Source organism: Tachysurus vachellii, chromosome 4 (assembly GCF_030014155.1).
Source record: "Tachysurus vachellii isolate PV-2020 chromosome 4, HZAU_Pvac_v1, whole genome shotgun sequence".
Lineage (NCBI taxonomy): Eukaryota > Metazoa > Chordata > Actinopteri > Siluriformes > Bagridae > Tachysurus > Tachysurus vachellii.
Window position 1 is genome coordinate 9,987,248 of NC_083463.1, and position 21,855 is coordinate 10,009,102.

General features: G+C 41.4%; 1 protein-coding gene across 5 annotated transcripts in view; it reads right to left on the reverse strand.

Moving 5' to 3' along the window:
• wwc3 (WWC family member 3) overlaps positions 1-21,555 on the reverse strand; it is a 58,596-nt gene extending 37,041 nt beyond the window's left edge. For 4 of the 5 annotated variants that reach the window (XM_060867637.1, XM_060867635.1, XM_060867636.1 and 1 more), the window contains exon 1: positions 21,128-21,555. In XM_060867637.1, the coding sequence (XP_060723620.1) occupies positions 21,128-21,273 (146 nt within the window). In that variant the 5' untranslated portion in view covers positions 21,274-21,555. The remainder of the gene's footprint in view (positions 1-21,127) is intronic. The other variant, XM_060867638.1, reaches the window with a different exon arrangement.
• Positions 21,556-21,855: the final 300 nt, after the last annotated feature.

Sequence of the window (21,855 nt, forward strand, 5' to 3'; positions counted from 1 at the left end):
CTCCCCAACCACCTCCATAACACACACAAACCACCTCAACACACACAAACCTACCTCAACAAATAACATAGCTCAACATAAATAACTACGTGAACACAAAACTACATGAGCACAATTAGGCCATCCTTAAAAATATTTTGGTTTGCAGTAACAGTAAAAAAAAAAAAAAAAAAAAAAAAAAAAAAAAAAAAAAAAAGGGTCGGTAGGTAGGTCTATATTTTTTTTTCCAAGTTTCAGTGTAAAAAAAAAAAAGTACAGTTTTGGTGATGGTGATTACGTAGGTATGAATTTAAACAAATTAGCATATCGTGATGTCACTGACTGGGTCTTCAACCCGTGCCTTCGGTCGAACACTCCATTCACATTTCTGTTTTAAAAAGAGAAACATTGTGCAGAAGTATTATTTGCCGTTATGCGTGTGTGTCCGAAGCTGCAGTTGCTGTGTGACGCATTCCAAAAAAAAAAAACCTGGACGCGCTCCGAGAGAAGGCCGTTAGAATCAATTTCCTATTTTCGTTTTCAAAACTTGTGTTGGTTGGTCCAATCGATACGTGCAATAGATTTTTGAACAATAGAATTAGTTGTTTGAAGAGTGAAAAAAAAAAATTGGTCGGTCTTAACACAAATTTACAACCGGCGAGTCGGTCGGACTTAAATAAAAAAAAAATAAATTTTTGAGTCGGTCCTAAATTGACAGGGTCAGTCGTGTTACGGCAAACAAGAATATTTTTAATGATGGCCTTACATTGAATTAGAAATAAATGCTGTGAACACAAATCAGAAAATACCTGAGCTACCTAACCACAAATAAACAACATGAACAAAAATATCAAAACAAACGCAAACAAATTACATGGACATAACATTCATCACCGCAATGACCTCAAACCAAACAACTGATCCGTCATATAATCGTTGTTAAATGGTTTTTAGAGCAAATGTGTTTCTTATAAACTTGTTTCTTGTGTTTCTTCCAGACAATAAACATACTGCAGACATGGCGGCACGTTTTCTATGAAATGTCCGTCCATCCTAATCAGATCTACGGTGGATAAAATCACGGTGTTATGCTGCTGCATTTTCACTTCAGAGAATCAGGCTATCAGGCTTATGCACTATTTGACATCTGATTTTATAATGAATTGCTTTAATGATGTCGTTATGGGTCAGTCTGTTTGGGGACTTGCGTGTTGTGTACAACAAAAGCGTACAAGCCTACACACACAATTCAAGAGCTGTGCGCGTGGTAAGACGTGAAGTACGCATCTCCTGATCATACAATACATCTATTCGAGGCAAGATCAGGTAAAAAGTTGGAGAAAACTAAACTTTGGGACATTTGGCTAGGTTCGTAATTTCCTCTGTCTCGCAAACCAGGTGTGAAATAGCACTAAGTGTGTTACATTGAACTTTATAGTTGCCATGTGTGTTATTTCCCCCTCATAATTGAGCTACTTTTACTGCCAGAACAGTTTTTATTTTTTTACAGAAATTTTTTCTTTATTTCTGACCAAATGTGTAAAAAAATCTATAAAAACTATTTTAACTTTTCGGTGGAAGAGATATTTATGGGAATATCCTTAAGAGTATTACTACCTCTTGTCATTTTGTCTGCTTCTGTCAAGCAAATCTGGCCACCACAGTCAGCTACTAAAGCTACAAGAAGGGTGAGGGTTAGCATGTGCTTTCTCCATGATATATGAAGCCAGCCAACCGCATCTTGCTGAGCATGCTACAATATACGGCCAGAAGTTTGTGGACACCTAAACATCACATCCCTAACCTGCTGGAAACACAGTGATCTGGAATATCTTTGTATGATGTAGCAGTGTATAAAATTTCTCTTCACTGTAACTAAGAGTCCCGAACATGATCCGGCATGACAACGCCCCTGTGCACAAAGTAAGCTTTATGTGAAATCATGGCTTGTCAGGGCTGATGTGTCCTCAACCCCACTGAACGCCACTGGTTTTCAGCACAAACTGGAAAGCACATACTGGTGTGATGGTTGGGTAATGGAAAGAAACATTTGACTGTAGTATATGCCATAGTGCAGGACAGCAGAGTCAGAGGAACGTACTATACACGCTCTTCCTCATACGCAGACACCCACGATTGACAGGGAAGTGAGTATTCCATTTCCTGGACTCCTATACATGGAAAACACACAACCTAATTATAATCACTTTTATATGATGTAGCCACTTTGTTCAGTACTCGGCCACAGTCTTTTTATTAAACAAACAAACAGCACATGAGTCACATTCCTGCTCTTCCTAGTCTCTATGTAAAAAACGTAGACACACAGGCATCGATGGCATTTACATGACCTGAATCTAAATCCAACTCCTATTTTTATTCATGTCATAATTTAATGTTGCTTTTCAGCTAATTGCAATGGTGCAATAGACTCCGCTTCCAAATACGCACCCGTTCTTTGTGCAGCTACACAACTGTGCAACTCTCTTGATCTGAAGTATGACAGGATTACACACTTCAGAAAAACCTTATAAGCAAAAGGGTGCGATTAATTACAAAACACTCCTCGTCAGTGAGGATTAAATCCACTAAAATCGTTCAATCTAAATTAATAATAATAAAATTAAAAAAAAAAGAATAAAAATAAAAAATAATCGTGAGTAGATTATTAACCATAGCAATATTTATCCAAAGGCTCAAAGAAAAATAAAACCCTAGAAAAATAACTAGTCAGAATAAAAAATTCTCGGAACTGAAAACGAGACGAATACAGTGCAGTTTAATAGTCTGCACAGTGATCTTAAATAAAGCTGTCAGGTCTGCAGTAAATCTTTTACAGCTGAAGACATGCTGCCTGAAGGCTGTTGAGTGTGGGATATTCCTGTGATTCGCAAGTCTAGATGTAAACAGGCACAAATTAAAGCTGACATGCTTTGTTTACACAGTTTGTTTCTAATCCCATGCACTGGAGTGCAGAGCCAATCCACAAAACCCATTTACGTATGAACTGCACTCTGTGTGTGTGTGTGTGTGTGTGTGTGTGTGACTTTTTTTCCCCTTAATCTACATCATACTCTGTCGAATAAACCTTCATTACGCAACACACAGATTTTTAAATCGGATGTAATAACTGAAATGATTTATTAACTCTGTGTAGTTTATCGTCAGAGCACTCAGTAGCTGATTGTTTGGTGTTTAGATGCATTTCTCAAATAGTTTTCTGATAAAAGGGTCAAACTATGAGCACGCTGACCAAACATTCTTGGCCCAACATGCTAAATAAAGGAAAGTGATATGCTGGTTTGTTAGACAGCCCTGAAAAAATGTGTCTGTGCTACATTTCTGAGTAATGCAGCTCGTGACATCTGACCCCTGACCATCATGGCTGAGAAAGGGCAATGGAATGAGGCATGCTGCAGATGCAATTTTAAACAGATGCAAGATTATTCCATTAATTTGAAAAGCAGCAGAGAGATTAGCGGTCAGACATAACAGCCAGGGCCGTCATACCCAACCCTGTCTAGTCACTCCAATCTAATGCTATCGCATTTCAAAGCACTCTTCTCTGCTAGACTGAAAGCTTTCCTGACATTTCCGTGTATTACAGATGCTACATCTATCGCGTGCTATCCATCACCCTCAACACGGTGTGCAGAAGGAGCTCCCGGGGACAACATGTACCAGACGCGGCCGTCGTCACCTGAACCTTCTTCAGGACATGAACACAAATCCTTAAGATGCTTTAAATTATTTGCAGGTGTTGAATTCATCATGTAAATGATCACTAGAAGTTTACCCACAGTTTTGCCTTAAGAATAGGAAAGAAAAAAGAACAATACACACAGTGACTTGAACCAGTGTGTTGTAGCACGGCTGAATTCTTGAACCTGACTGATCCCAGCTCGTGCTCACTTTTCTGTGACAGCGGTACAGTAGGAATGAGTCTCCATTTCCAGCCCTTTTTAAAAGTCAACAACAGTGAACAACTTCAGTAGGCTGCACTTTATCTCGAACCTGTGTCTCGTCACCTTATGAACGTCAACAGAGAGTAAAAAACCGAGGAAGAGAAGGAACTGATTTTGTGTAGCTGTTAAAATGCAAAACTTAACATGAAATAAAGTGTTTTTGCAGACATTCCACAGGATGGTAACAGCAATGAAACACAAGTCGCCGGTCTCTGTACCATGTACCCGCTAATAGATGTACGTAGAAAGTGTGCGAGCTTTACATACGAGCTTAACCAGGTCTCGGCTCCTCGGGTAACATGTACACTACGGTCAGTTCCAACACTTTTAGTCCTCAAAACTCAAAACAGAAATTAAGAAATCTCTGGCACCCGAGGAATGTGTGGCAGTTGTGCCTGCAGGGACATGTTAGTTTTTCGTTTTCTTTTTCTTTTTCTAAAAAGATAAATAGAAACTTCTGAGCATTTTCCAACCAGCTGCTGGAACAAGTTCAAATGAAAGTTTCTGCAACAGGATAATCTTTCATATCCTTATAAACGATGCTTCATGACGCCCCCCACTTGGCTCGTGACTTATTACACTGATCTGATTCAAATGCAATCATCTTATGTAATCTTATTACTTCACACTTGGACCACATATCAGTCTAAAGATCATTTTTTCTGCAGCATAATCGAACAATAGTAGTTGTGTTTTGAGGAGATGAGCCTTTGTAACTGTACAGTATGAATATAAACAATAACCCAATGTACCAAGTTTCACAGCTGCTTACATTAAATGCAAATAGAAAGAGATCGACAGTTTCATGCATCGTTCTTCATTCAGTTTAAAAAAAAGTTGCCAAACGGTTGTGGCATAAGGAGAATAAAAGAGTTCCTAGGCTGAAAAAAATCCACACCTGGCTAAATGTCGAATATTTTCCTGTATGGCCACATCACTCGCACACACACACACTCGTGCGCACTCACACACACACACACACACTCGTGCGCACTCACACACACACACACACACACACTCGTGCGCACACACACACACACACACACACTCGTGCGCACTCACACACACACACACACACACACTCGTGCGCACTCACTCACACACACACACACACACACACACACACACACACTCGTGCGCACACACACACACACACACTCGTGCGCACTCACACACACACTCGTGCGCACTCACACACACACTCGTGCGCACTCACACACACACTCGTGCGCACTCACACACACACTCGTGCGCACTCACACACACACTCGTGCGCACTCACACACACACACACACACACGTGCGCACTCACTCACACACACGTGCGCACTCACTCACACACACTCGTGCGCACTCACTCACACACACACACACTCGTGCGCACTCACACACTCGTGCGCACTCACACACACACACACACACACACACACACACTCGTGCGCACTCACACACACACTCGTGCGCACTCACACACACACTCGTGCGCACTCACACACACACACACACACACACACACTCGTGCGCACTCACACACACACTCGCGCACTCACACACACACACACACACTCGTGCGCACACACACACACACACACACACTCGTGCGCACTCACACACTCGTGCGCACTCACACACACACACACTCGTGCGCACTCACACACACACACACTCGTGCGCACTCACTCACACACACACACACTCGTGCGCACTCACACACTCACACACTTGTGCACACACACACACACACACACACACACACTCGTGCGCACTCACTCACACACACACACACACTCGTGCGCACTCACACACACACACACACACACACACACACTCGAGCGCACTCACACACACACACACACTCGAGCGCACTCACACACACACACACACACACACACACACTCGTGCGCACTCACACACACACACTCGTGCGCACTCACACACACACACACACACACACTCGTGCGCACTCACACACACACACACACACACTCGTGCGCACTCACACACACACACACACACACTCGTGCGCACTCACACACACACACACACACACTCGTGCGCACTCACACACACACACACACACACACACACTCGTGCTCTCTCACACACACACACACACACACACTCGTGCGCACACACACACACACACACACACACACACTCGTGCGCACTCACACACACACACACACACACACGTGCGCACTCACACACACACACACACTCGTGCGCACTCACACACACACACACACACACACTCGTGCGCACTCACTCACACACTTGTGCACACACACACACACACTTGTGCACACACACACACACTCGTGCGCACTCACACACACACACACACACACACTCGTGCGCACTCACACACACACACTCGTGCGCACTCACACACACACACACACACTCGTGCGCACTCACACACACACACACACACACACACACACTCGTGCGCACTCACACACACACACACACACACTCGTGCGCACTCACACACACACACACACTCGTGCGCACTCACACACACACACACACTCGTGCGCACTCACACACACACACACACTCGTGCGCACTCACACACACACACACACACACTCGTGCGCACTCACACACACACACACACACTCGTGCGCACTCACACACACACACACACACTCGTGCGCACTCACACACACACACACACACTCGTGCGCACTCACACACACACACTCGTGCGCACTCACACACACACACTCGTGCGCACTCACACACACACACACACACACACACACACACACACTCGTGCGCACTCACACACACACACACACTCGTGCGCACTCACACACACTCGTGCGCACTCACACACACACACACAGACACACTCGTGCGCACTCACACACACACACACACACACACTCGTGCGCACTCACACACACACACACTCGTGCGCACTCACACACACTCGTGCGCACTCACACACACTCGTGCGCACTCACACACACTCGTGCGCACTCACACACACTCGTGCGCACTCACACACACTCGTGCGCACTCACACACACTCGTGCGCACTCACACACACTCGTGCGCACTCACACACACTCGTGCGCACTCACACACACTCGTCCGCACTCACACACACTCGTCCGCACTCACACACACTCGTGAAGAGCAGAATTTACATCCATCGAGCATTTATTTATTTATTTATTTTACATTTATCAAGCTTAGACTGTTTCTCACATTCCCACAAACGAAGGATTACAAAATGAAAAATTTCATTATAGCACAAAGTTCTGTCACAAAGCAAACAGAGTAGTGTGATGTACCGCCATTTCCTTGATTTTGTTTAAGTGTAGACGGACAGACAGACAGACAGACAGACAGACAGACATTTGGGTGAATGATTGGATGGAACACTTTATTCATACCAGAGGGAAATTCAGTAGCACATATTTAGTCATTTAAAATGCTAAATAAAATATTTCTTTTCAATAAAAAGTGTGAGATGTGGTAGTTCAGTGGGGTGTAAACACTGTAGATATAATCAACAGATTTAAGTCAAATTAAAGCAGCAACAACATACAAAAACTGCAAACTGCGACAAAATGAAGATGTATGTACAGTGCTGTGTAAAGTAAACAGATGAAAGGGAAGGAATATGGGCCACTGAATCAAACTAATAGCTAATGGAAGAAACTGCGGTCTAATTTTATTGTATCTTATTTGTTCGTGTCTCTGTAATCATGATGCAGTACGCCACATTTCCCCATCCTCTTCTCAGAACTAGTTTACAGCTTAACAGTAAGCGCTCCTCTGTTAAAACACACAACGTTCTCATAAAGACGACATTACAAGGGCCGGGATTTCTCTCGCTCTCTCTCACACACACACACACACACACACACACACACACACACACACACACACACACACCGGGAGACGTGAACCTCTGACAGGAAACGGGACCACCCCGTGTTCTGACCAGGAACCTCAGGCCCATTTCCTCTTTCTGTAGAGCTTTAAAAAACAGCATGCTGTGCTCTAAACAGCAGATTCCACACTGGTGGAGCTGTTTCAGAGGCTCCATTAAGATTTTTTTATTTTTTTTATTTTTTTTTTTTTTTAAGCGTAAGGGATCAACACCAAACACCAAACACCTTCTAGTCATGGAGGCCTGAAAATCCAAAACATGCCAAAATGAGCTCACTGTGTTCAGTGTTGCCTCCAATAGCAATGGTGCTCATGTTCCAGATCTACAGCACATGGCCTCTGCGTCGACTATGAAGTCGAACTGAAAAACTCAGTGTTAAATGAGCGTACTAGTTTCTCCAATGTTTTCTTTCAGTTCCTCAGAGACCGAGTGTGTGCTGAGAGAGCTGATCTTCCCATACCACGCCTTTCTTCCAGAGAGGAAACCGGCGCTGCCAGAAGTACAGCTCTCAGAGTGTTCAGTGTGCCGACTCAATGAGGACGCCAACATCTGAAAGAAAAAAGGACTATGGGCCCGGGGGCTATTTTAAGACTTGGGAATTTCTCAGAGATTCTTCTAGTAGGAAAGACATGGGAGGGGAAACGAGTGACTTCTAAACAAACAAGTAAAATGTTAGCACATACAATATTAGAATCAACGGTGCATAAAAACAGTGTTAATGAAGCAAACACAAGAAAAAAACAATAGGTGACAAGGTAAAGAGTATTTAACGGCTTACATGGGCCTTGGTACAGAGTCTACAAGTCTCTGGAACTGTACTGGAGAAGGTGAGCAGTATTCAAAATGAAAAAAAAACACCACCACCACCACAACCAAACCTATTAATTGGTGTTCTGATTATACCGATTTCTTTACCAACCATTCTGTGTGTGGGCGGAGTCATCCTAGAAGAGACCACGCCCATCAGGAGAGAAACGTTTCATCACAGGATGAAGGTGATTAATCAGAAAACGTCTGCATTGTTCTGCTGTGACTCTGCTGTGGATCAGGACGAGTGGATGCAAAACAGAGTCACCGGCTTTTCCTTTTTAATACGTCACTCGTCTTTCTAAGGCTGATGCTAAAGTCAAGTTTGGTCTCGAACTGAACTGTTTCAACTTACAGCAACTGAGTGTCCACATTGGCATTGTTTTATTTACAAGAAAAAGAAAGAGAGAGAGACGGTGAGAGAGAGAGACACTGGAAGAGATTGTCAGGAATCTTTCTCCAGGAAGTGTGAAAAATAAAAGACGTGCTCAAACATGGAACACTTAGTGAAAGACATTTACTAATTCTATTATAATCCACTCCCTGGTGCCGTCTCGCCGATATTTCCCGGTGGATATTTCCATCCGGATGGAGCGTTATGCTTTTCCCTGGTGGGAAAGGCATGCGTAACTGGAGCCTGCTCCCAGCGTCCAGGCCTCGTCTGGACATCTCTCCTCCTTCGCTCCGCAACAAAAGCACGGAGCAGCATTCCAGCCACAAATTAAGATGCTAGGAAAAACAGCAGCCGCTGCGTTCCTGGTCAAAAGCGTGTTCCCCAAAAATATTCCCAAATAAACTTAATTATAGCAGTATACAATGTTTGTCACTTCTGGTGCTGTTTTTCTTGCAGAATAGAGCAGCAGGGTTTCAGATTTGGCTACCACATGTCTGTGTGTGTGTCTAGAAGCTAATAAACGTGAGCGCTGCTACTGTAGACGTTGCCTTTCATGCGGTTTGATCGGCTGTGTATAACTTTACAAGGAAACTTTTACCGCCTTAATTAATCCGCTGCCTACATTTAGACAAAGTGCCGCCATGGATGAGGGTGGCTTTGCTTCTGTGGGACTTTACGCCGTGCTTTAATGCCGTATGATGTAATTGTATTGTTAAAATAACTCGTCACTTACTTTTAGTGCTGAGCAACTCTAACCCTACAGAAGAGGTTATGTGCTACTACGCAGGATAGGAGGTGGAGTACTACAGCGACTGTGTCACTGCTTTCACACTAGCAGTGTAATACGCGGTCTTGTGTTGGTACGGTGAGCCGAGCTTGTGGACGCACCCAGCAAGTTTTCAGGTTCCTATACATGAGTTGGTCGTAGACAATATGGATGAATACGTCACAATTAAATTGAAAATATTTGTCCATTGAATAAACAACCACCGTAATGTACAGAGAGCATGTGACATGAAAAGAAGTGATTTGACAAGCTGGGTCTTATAAATAGAATTTAAATTGACCAAGAATAGAAGATTTTTTGACCAAAAATAGAATTTAACTACATTAACATGTTGCCTGTTTACATTTTTTAATTGGACTTCTGAGTATCGTTTCATTTGTCATCTGTTTCAGTGGACAAATGGAAACTCCTAAAGCTAAAGCTATGCAATAATTAGCTAAGCAGAAGCCACTGGGAATGGATAATAAAATAGAACTTATTCTCTCCTGGCACAAATGTTTGATGCTGCATATTAATGTTTGTGATCCCCACAAAGCCTGGCTAGGATCTCATTTCTCTCAGTAATTTCAGCCATGCTGCAGTTTTGTCTCCTTGCATTCTCCTGATTCTGAGGTTTGTCCGCCCTTGGTTATTAAAAATCGTTTTCTCTTCACCAGATCCTGGGCCAGTGTGTGCAGTGCAGCAGGCGTCAGGATTCCGAGACTAGTTATTTACAGCACTAAAGGCGAGTTGCACTACATGACTCACTTCATGTTTTAAACATATATATCATATGAAAACTTCTTAGTCTAGTCTCTTGAACCTATTTGTCTGCTGAGCAACTCCAAATTAAAAGAAACACAACAACAACTAAGAGTCCTGAAATGAAACCTGCTTGTCTTGAGCATCCGAGTTTGTAAATCATCCGCCAAAGCAAACGCAGTTTGGAGAAAGTCGTGTGGACTCGCAGCGGTGCTTCAAGTGAACGCTCTCTTGTTTTGCTTGTTAGTGTGAACTAAGGCATCAGATTACATTCATGGCATGTATGGTATGTACGTAGATCTGGATTGCTGCAATCAACAGATGTACAAGAACATCTGGATCCAGCATGTGAATGCGCAGATCTGCTAGCTTTGTCTCGTCTGAAACGGCAATAAAACCTTACGAGTCGACGCCGTTTCTGTGATGCACTCCACTGTCCCTCCGGCTTCTTTGTGTGTTTATACAGATTCAGACAGGGATTTATTTCAGTTAAGAAAATCTGGAAACAAGGCAACAATATTCTAACTGTTACATGTAGCATGCCATATAGCCATCACTTTACTTAAAGGCAACCTGAGCTTCTGTGTTTGTTTTTAACCAAACATGGTCCTCTATTAGAGATTAAAACACGACAGTTACACTTACAGGGTGGTACATAAAACAGCTTCACTATTAACACCCAAAGTTGATTATTTTCAATAAAGGAACAGATGAAAGGGTTTTATTCCTCAAAACAGCAGCAATGTGCTAAGTTACAATATTTTTTAAAGAAAGAGAAAGAAGAAACCTTTGATTTTGTCACATGTACATTACACCACAGTGAAGTTCTTACTTCACGTATCCCAACTTTGGAGTTTGGGATCAGAACACAGAGTCAGGCATGATACAGTGTCCCTGGAGCAGTGAGGGTTAAGGGCCGTGCTCAAAGGCCCAACAGAGGCAGTTTGGCAGTACTGGGGCTTGAACCCTGATCCTCCAATCAGCAACCCAAACCTGATCCGCCAGAACCAACACTGTTTATTTATTAACAAACAGCTCATCATTTCATTTCGTAATCCTTTAAAGTAACATTTAATATTGTGGATTGCTCAGGAGACAAGTTAGTTCCTGTTATCAATTCCATGATCATAGCTATAAACACCACACCAGAATCTTGTTCCTTTATTTTGAAGTGAGAGGAGAAAAAAAAAATTGCAGATTATCATGTTAACATGAAACCGGAAAGCTCAAATCCTGAAGCCTTTCCAATGGAGAAAAAAAAAACCCTTACTGCTGTTACAGAGAGCTGAGACTGGAGACTCCAGCCTTAAAACAACCATCTTACACAAAAGCAGTCTCCAGGATCTCGCTATTTTGTGATTGAAGAAATGAACACAAAACTCCACAATATTTGGAGAAGCTGCCAATTTCTCTAATTTACCGCAAATTCAACATCATCACAATGCACATTCAGTCAAAACCTTCTTCAGTTCGCGTTTGTCTAACACAAAAACAGCTATCATAAACTGCATGCGCCTTCACGAGTAGGATACAAAAATAAGAATCCCAAAATTTTTTATTTTTCTCCACAAAAACCTCTGAAATCCTGGAGGTACTGAGAGTCTCACGGATTAACCAGCACATTTTTATGTCTACGATTATGTGGAGAACGCACGTGCGTGTAAATGTGAACGAGTTGCTATAGAAACGGTAGTATTAAGAAGAAATCATGTTATAGTAAATAATGGGGTAGAAAACTACTTCAACTTCACCCATTTGTCTCAGGCCCAGATATAACTTAAAAGGAATCAACATTTCTTCCATCTTCAAGTATAAGTGACTCGCACAGCAGATTTGAAAGAGTCTGCCGTCGGCTCTGGTGAACGACACACACCGAAAATGCGTCTCTAGAAACGACAAATGTGCACCCTCCCTAAGTTTAGATGGTCATAGAAGGATTAAAAGCGCAGCAGAAAATACAATATGGCCCATTTTTAACTTGAAGATGAACCGCAAATAACCGCTAACACGCCGCCTTGCTCTGCATGCCGGCTAACACAGATCAGTATGGAACGAACGTCCACAAGTGTCGATCTTAAAATTCCACTCCCGGGGTAAAAGAAGACACGAGATTACAACTTTAGGAGGAATGGCATGTACGTTTTCCCCCACCGGAGAGGCTGCTGCGGCGGCGTTTCAGGAGCGAGCGGGAGGTTGAGTGAGAGAGTGAGCGAGAGAGCCCCCGGGCAGCTGAGCATGTCAGAGCCAACGTCCCCTCCTTCCATTATGTCCAGCATCTTATGGAAATAGGTCTACTATAAGTAGCTCGTAGAACCCGTCTCCAGATGCAATTAGATACTGTCTGCCAGCGTGTGGACCAGATTAACTAACCCTCATACGAGCTCTCATCCGTGGAAGATAAGACTGAGTGAAGGAAAACCTAACGGTGTAGAGGGACCTCGAACAAAGGCGCGAACAGCGGATTATTTTTTTTTTTTTCTAAACATCTCGTACAGATAAGGTTTGTGCCTATCTGAATAAATGGTCATATGCATACTGTACATTTTCCCCTTTCCATCCGTACAGATAAATTCTATCTTTATTGTTGTAATTCGATTCTTCCTCCCAGGTAGGACCATCCTACCGTGGTACTGTGTATTATGACCAATAAAATTAGAATTTAAACTTTCTTTTAACTGAATTTTCTGCATCCTGGCAATGTTTGTGGCAGTGAAAGTGTATCCTGCAGTTACCTCATGATGTTAGTCTGATACTAATCCCACCCTTCATCCACAGATTTTACCCAAATCTAAATATGTAAGCATGTTTTCTTACAGAAGCTAATTTGTTATTGACTTTACCTTGCTACGAGTCTTCAGTGTAATGGCTTAATAATCCATCAGTCAGGATATGAACATTATTGGGTTGCATGTAAACGCAGCTACTGTGAAATACCTGAGCATAATTTTCACCTTAAAGATTCAGTATTGCACAATAAACCCCCTTAGGCCAAGAGAAAAAATGTGCACGTGATGTCCATCAGAATCACTGAAAACTTTATCTCGTTCCTCGTGCAAAGATTCCTGAGTCAGAAGGCATGATGAGCATACCATTCTTGACATGACTGGCATAACCTGCGAGCGACTGAGCGTGCCCGGCTACAGCAAATAGACCCTGAGCTGCGAGCTGTGAGCACGGCAAACCTGAAGTAAGGCTGAGCTCCAGGCATTCACAGAGCCGGGTCAGTGACCAGCATGTCAGTGGAGAGATCAGAGCTGTCAGTACACACGGAGGCTCTGAGGGTCACGCTGGCATCGTTTCACAGGCTGAATTAAGCCATGCTAACCTTCGCATACCAAAATCTGACTACGCACAAAACAAACCGAGGATGAATTCCCTCTTTATTTACCTTCTTTCCTGAACCTAGTGACTCTGCCGCAAACATGCTACTTTTTTTGCGTCACAGAGCAAAGAATGTAAAAGAGAAGACGTTACAACACTAACAAGTCCACCACTCAACACCAAGATCCAGTCTCCAGTCCGGACCTTTAATAAGTAAAACTTAGCCAATCTACTATGGTTTGAGAGGAATAAAACATGCAGGTCAACCTCAACTTTTACTAGTTTTTCTATAATTAACCCCTCCAGCATTTCACTGGGGTTTTTTCCACAGAATTTTGATGTTGATTTTTATTTATTATAACATATTTCTTTTTTAAATTGTGCTGCAACGTGGGTTTTTGGGGGGAAAACCTTTTGAATTTGGTCAAATTTGAAGCAAACATATTTGAAAAAAAAAACAAATTTGAAGCACAGGATTCCTGCTTTAAACTCCTAGCAGTGAAGACACACGTCATTCCTGTCTGTACTCATGTTTGACAAGTGAGTAAATCGAGGTCACAGGATCTGCGGTAATTTATAAATACCACAAGCTCCTTCGAATATCAATGTTTACTTTTATTTTTTTCATTTTGCATTAATTTCTGTCATGGGGAAATGCCGAAATTCATGAGGGACTGTGTAACTTACTCCTTACCTGCGGTCATAAACACTGATGTTCGTCCGTGCCGCAGTATAGCCCGTTTTCTATTGAACGTGGTCACTATGCTATCTCTCCACAGCATAGTCAGCATTAAAGGGTCTTTAGCAACAGAACTCCTCTACAGCCTCAAAATCCTCAATTAGGATTATATCCTCAAAATGACGGAAGATAAGCTACACAAAGATGTAAGGAGCTGCAGGTCTCTGAAGGGAGCGGGGCATCAAACACACACAGATTTGCACGTACACACAAAACAATGACATGGTGCCTGATCTGTTTAACAAAAAAGCAAAAAGAGCTCCCAACGCACACACACTCACAAACACACACACACACCAACAAACACACAAAACAAAAAAAACAAACATTCCAACACACACCCACACACAAACATGCTCGCACGTGCACACACTTAAAATGAAAAGACTAAGAGAAGAAAAAATAGGCAGGAGTTCATGTGAATAATTAAAAGCATCACCTATTTGATGAGCTTCATTGCTCTTGGTGAGGGTCAGGCTTGCTTAACAGAGCTGATTAAAAAAATAAAGCAATACTGCAGTGGTCTGTAGAGAGTGAAGGGAGGGGGACATGTAGGAACTGCCTAGTTTGGCCAGCTTGGTCTCAGGCCCCTGGCGGTGACAGGGCCCCGGGCGTTAGTGTAGGCTTGCTGTATGCACTGTGCTCATTCCTCATGTACAAAAGCTTTACCACAGAAACCCTGCACAGAGAGACGTACAAGCTACCTGAGGACAGAGATGATGCGTCTCATGTTTTACACCAATGTGAACTTCCTTCATATCTCGGGGCATCGTGACAATGCCAGAGAATATGCTTTTAGCATTAATGTCTGCATTTCAGTGGCAGCGTTTCAGTGACAGGATACGACACATTTCGTTCTGTAGCACGACACAGAAGAATAAGACATTCCCTGATATAAATAGCACAGGCAGGAACAGAGAAGCCTAACAAACAGCGTTAGTCCAATGTCAATACCGAGAGCTGTGTAATGTCTGTCTTAGTTTTTGCTGCCATGTCTGCGAACAAATATACAATAAAAACAAAAGCCAAGTATGATGTATTGCACAAGAGTCTTGCAAAGTATGACAAGTACCTCCAGGATTGGGCAGAGGTTTTTTTTTATTGTTATAACCAAAGATTGCTTGATTTTGCTGTGGCTTTGTTCAAATATTCTGATGCAACTTGCATTATTACTACTGCAGTATTTTGCAGGAAATCTACTTGAATTGGTGAAATCTAACCAGAAACAAATAAGCATCAGGATCAAATTGTATAACATAATAAAATGAAAGTATTTTATATTATTACAGATTCAGAATTAATAAAGCAGAAACACTCCCAATCATGAGACAGTTACCAAGCAGGGAGGGTGACGGCTTATGTGCTTCTCCTAGACACATGAAGTCATCTGTTCACACTGCAGGTAACACACTGAGGAAAGCACCATCCACCCAGCTCTGCATACATGAGCTCACAGTCACCCATGACTGGCTCGAGTCACTGTGACTGACAGGTGGAAGAAAAAGAGAGGGAGAGCGAGAGAGAGAGAGCAATCTCCCTGTCAGAGACCAGTACTCTCTTGGACTCATGGCCACACGGGGCTGGAATAGTAAATGTGAACCTTTGTGATAAGAATGCCTGAAAATATTTACTTCAACATAAACAAGTTCTGATTTTTCCTTTGCCTGAAAAATATCTAGAACTACCGATATCGGCTCTTTTATCCACTAAATGTTAAAGGACCTCTAGTGCCTGTTTGACCAAACCATGTATTATCCATGACCTGTGTGTGTGTGTGTGTGTGTGTGTGTGTGTGTGTGTGTGTGTGTGTGTGTGTGTGAGAGAGAGAGAGGCTGAGAAGTGAGGGCCAGGTCATTGGAGCGTAGCCCTGTTTCACAGAGTAACTCCACATCTTTCCCAACAGACTGCAGTGAATTCACAGACCAATTGCAGTTTACACAACAAGTTGTCACCTTACCAGCAAAACCCCAAACCCCATGTTCTTTGGCGTGTAACCACTGCTATGGTACATATACGACAAAGAAAAAGTTAGAGACAACATGCTAACACGGTCACAGGCCTGGTCTATAAACCAAAAAGGTTCAACAGTCTTTTTTTTTCTAGTTAAGAAATAAACTTTACCAATAAATTAATAATATTCTTATTACTAACAACATGATCTAACCAAGCATCTAAGTGGCATGTTACATGACCTAATCATGTCCTGGAACTGATTTATTCCACTTTGTCCATGTTTACATTGCTGACTGGATTAAACTGATAGTTTTACTGAAAAAAAATGACTTCACTTCCTCAGGTCATGTTCACCAGACCTGTAGTTACACCAGACTTCTCTCCTAAACACACATCTCACACCACGTCCCAGTAACTGATGGGAATCAGCAGATTTCTGACACAATTACAAACAGATCAGATTTTTCTTATCTACTACGTTCCAGGATTTAATCAGAAAAATGAAAGGGATTAAGAGCACAAAAATCCTTGTGGGTCTAAAGAATAAGAAGAATTAAATCCAAAAGCAAAATCAAATGTTTTGAAAAGTTAAAAACTACGCAATATATTTGACTATATGTATTGATTTATTATTTGAAATGGAAAATTAAAAACTTTCAGTACTTAATTGTACTACGTTCGTTTTTTCTTTAGGAGTTTCTGTAGTCTGTAGCTAGCCTGATATCCCACAGATTCGGGATGGACTAGATCTGAAAAAATAAAAGTGATAATTATAATAAATTGTGTCACGATACACTTTTCTTTCTTTTCTTTTAGATGGAATAAACTTTTTAAAAATGTTTTCTTGTGTCTTTATGTAAGTAGTAAAACATTTGCATGCATCAGTTCCATCAGTTTGTACTTATGGGTAATGTCACGGAATGTCCATAAGACAATTTGGTTCATTTATGACATCTGGCAGACAACCTTATCAAGAGCAATGTCTATTTTTCCTATATATTTCTATTTTAGCTTGAAGTCTGTCTTGGGGAGGAAACTGAAGAACCCGGAAGCACGAGCTTTCACATAGTGAAGGAACCTGTGATTGTTGCACTGTAGACTCATTCCATTAATGTCTCCTTAAAGAAAAACTTCACCATATGCGAACCTTGATGATGTACTGTACAAAAGACTAAAGAGCAGGTCTCTAACAGTTCAACAGTGAATAATTCCCACCCACGCCACTGAAACTCCACGCAGGATCTACGCCAGGTATCTGTACAGTATAGTCTCTGAAATGACTGACAGGAAGAACATCCAGACACAAACAAGCACTGTGGCATTCTACAAAGGAAGTCAAAGAATTTTCTAAGGTCACAGCTTAATACATTTCATCATGTTTTACTTCTTGGTTATGAACAAAAAAGACCATAAAATCTATTTCTATTGGGCCTTTAAAGAAGTTCATTTTTCTTTGATTAAGCGTAGTGTTTGTCCTACAAGTCCCTGAGAAAGAGGTTGTTGCTAGAGAAATTATAGTGTTTTAAGAAACACATTTTAGCTGGAACTACTGTTAGAACTACTGTAAAGGGAAATAAATCAACAGCTTCTAACCAATCAGAATCAAGAATGAAGATCACTGAGAATTCACCATTCATCTAATAAAAGCTCTGTAAACCTGAGACTACAGCAGTCCAGGATCATACAGAACAAATCTAAACACATCGACATAAAGAGAAAGAAAGAGAATGAGAGAGAGAGACAGAGAGAGAGAGAGAGAGAGAGAGAGAGAGAGAGAGACAGAGAGAAAGAATTTAATATCATGCAAGCACTGTGTTCATGTTCATACTCCTGTTCAAAGCCAGCTGTCCAGTTTAAGATAAATAGATAATTAAACTCTGCTGCTTTACACAGGTTCTCGATGAAGCTTCTACATTATTTTTTCAGACCAAGATGAATCACGCTGCGAGCTGATAAGCTGAAAATGAAGAGGGGGCGAAGCATGTAGCACGTCGGCCTGAAAACACAGCGTCAGCTCGAACCGGAACAGCGTGATGAATGATGATGTCAGCCATGACAGGGGAGCAAAAAGCATGTCACGTAAAAATATGCACTTTATCTTAAAAGCAAAGTGCATACGGCTTAAGAAAACAGTTTGACTCAATCATTGCGTGAGATCACTAGCTTAATGGCATTTCAGCTCTAACTGAGCAGCTGTCTGTTCTGTGTAATTAAACACCATTCAAACACTGGGATGAAGTTGGCTACAGGTTTTTTAAATACTATGGGACAAAAATGATTAGCGTGAGTGTGAATTACTGACAACTTCTAGCATGTTGGAAATGTAGAGTCACTTTTTGGCTTAAATAAATTAGCCGATAAAAAGATATTTTTATCTTCCTCTCAGAGAATAAATTTCAGATTTTGAGTGAGAAAAACTTTTGTTAAAAGTTTATAGTAACTAAAATGCACTAAATGAAGAGATGGCTGGTTATAAGAAAACCAGCCTTCAATGTATACATTCTACTATTAATACATGGATACAAAGTTAAGTAATCTAAACATTACTTGTAAATGCTGGCACAAAATTTCCATGTACAATGGTGTGTTTGAGTTCTATAAAAAACAGGCCTGTATGACGTATACACTGCTTGACAATACAACAATCGTAGACACATCAGATTTATCTCCGCTACAAATCAAGTATAAATATAGCGAGTGTGCTTATGCGAGTAAAGTCGGCTGAAAGTCTGCTTTCCAAGCCGTTTCTGCACTGGTGAAAACGCAGGCCTCACAAAGCCCATGCACGCTGCCTTCCCAGTGGCCCAGCGCAGCATTCCTCACATATTTGCACATGGAACTCTGGGAGCTCGGCTTCAATTCTCTCTTTCATTTGCACTCTGTTTACATTATGTGGGCATATTTTTTCAAAAAGGAAAAAAAAAAAAGGACTCAGACCAGTCCCCTGTATGACAATGACGCCCAATCATGAGAAAATATGTCGATTTTTTTTTTCCCCCTTGACGCTTTGTTGCTTGTTTTTAGATTAACATTCTTTACGGGACATTGCAAACATTATGATACAAAAACGATAGTGCATGGAAGTGGTTTGGCGAAATCAAACTTGAATAACTGAGTATATGGGATACATTTTTCTGATCATTCAGAAAGTAAATCAATGCTTTCTAAGAATCACAACAGTGCTAATGGCACTATACATGTATTCAGGCTGAATTGTATAATGTGTGAATTTTAAAAAAAGTTTTTTACACTATACTAACTGTATATTTTTATATTTAGAGAGCAACATACAGCTTACCATTTTACCTTACAGTTTATTACACAGTATATAAGTATAAGCATCTACTGATGAATAAGTGCTTATCTGTAATCTCTAAAAAAAAAAAAAAAAAAAAAAAAAAAAAAACCTGAGGTCTTCTTCATGTCTATAAATAAGCTAAAGGACTTTGTTTTCAATCCGTTTTCATGTTATGAATAAGTTTTCTTTCATTTTCTAAGCACCGTGTTAGGAAATAGACCTTCTTAGATGGTGTTATAAACCAAATTTCCCTACTTTTATTACTCATGACATACATCAAAGTGGAAGTATATTAAACATTTACGCCAAAGAGGAGGTTTGGTAATTTAAAAAAAAAAAAAGATATATTAATATCAAGATGATGGTTAGAGGTCATTATGAGGTTTAACGAGTGGGGTTTTCCATTAGTCTTCAATCTGAAAGTGAATGTATAAGAGATGAACTAGGCTGGAGATGATGCTGATGCAATAATGTTGAATCAGATTTTTTTTTTTCTTCTTTCAGATTTCATGTTAAAACCAGAATAATTTCCTGGTTAAATAATTGCGATTTTTATTCACCCGTCAGATAGCACAGAGTTATAGAAAGAAATGTTTTATAAAATCACACTATCCGATGTCACCCCGGATGAGGACGGGTTCAGGTTCAAGTCTGGTTCCTCTCAAGGTTCCTCCTAATGATGTCTCAGGGAGTTTTACCTTTCCACCATCACCTGTCTTGATACACTGTAAATGTATACCATGAAGATATACATGTATTTCTGTAAAGTTGCTTTGTGACCATGTCTATTTTTAAAATCTCTATACAAAACAAATCTGAAGTGAACTGAATCTCTTACTATGTCGTTGACACTCGGCACAACACAGATGATGTACTGAACACAGGACAGAAAGACTGTCAGCATCCTTTAATCACTCCATCCTCAGAGTCAGTGTCACATCTCTCTGTTCTCATTCAACACAAACTGGACTACATAATAAAAACTAGTGGATCTTATTAAATGCGGTGTGTTTCAGTGTACAAACAAACATCTTTACTGTATAGATTCAAATCATCAAGCACTAATAATAAACACGCTGCACTTCCCGGTACTTGTGTATATTTAATAAAAAGTTAGTGTGAAACCTGTTAGCACTTTTGCTAACTCTTTAGCTCCTTGTTCATCATTTAACCCAACGTCAGCTCTAATGGATGCAAAGCACTGGGTGAATACGGAGAAAATCCGCCTATTACCGGTCTCTCGGGTCGATCCATGAAGTTTGTCGGGTGTTGTGGTCGATGTAAAACACTCGGCCATCGTAATCCCGGGCTTCTTCCCAGCCGGCGGGCAGCGGCAGCTCCGAGCTCTCTCTCCGCTTGGAGCCGCTGAGCCACGGCATAGCGCCGCCGGGACGGGACGGTACAGGACCGGGGGGAATCGCCTGCACCTCTCCCCCTTCTCCTTTACTCCAAAAAAAACAGCACAATTTAACAGCTTTCCTAATGCATTACAAACGACTTACTCCCGTCGACTCTTGGAAACAACGCGACTTGGAAAACAAACGAGGTTACACTCGAAACAGACCGTCCGGCATCCGCCTTTCAAAAAGTTTCGCGGCGCTCTCATGACTCTCGGCGTCGGTCCACCATGTTTGCCCTCTTCTTCCATATTTCATTCCACAGACTCCATATTGGGAAGGACGTATTTGCATAAACCCCGCCCTCAACAGTCAACATGCGTTGAAAGCACATTATTATATATTTACATAAGTACCGCCCACAAGTGTATGTATGTATGTATGTACAGTATATATGTATGTATGTATGTTAGCATTTTCAGCTAATCTGCATATGCAATTTACTAACCGATGATTTTTAAAAGCGTGTTGAGTCATATTTGCATAAACACCGCCCACAAACACAATTAAATCAATATAAAAATGAGATTGTACGATTCTGGGTTTACTGTAATGGAAGTTTCC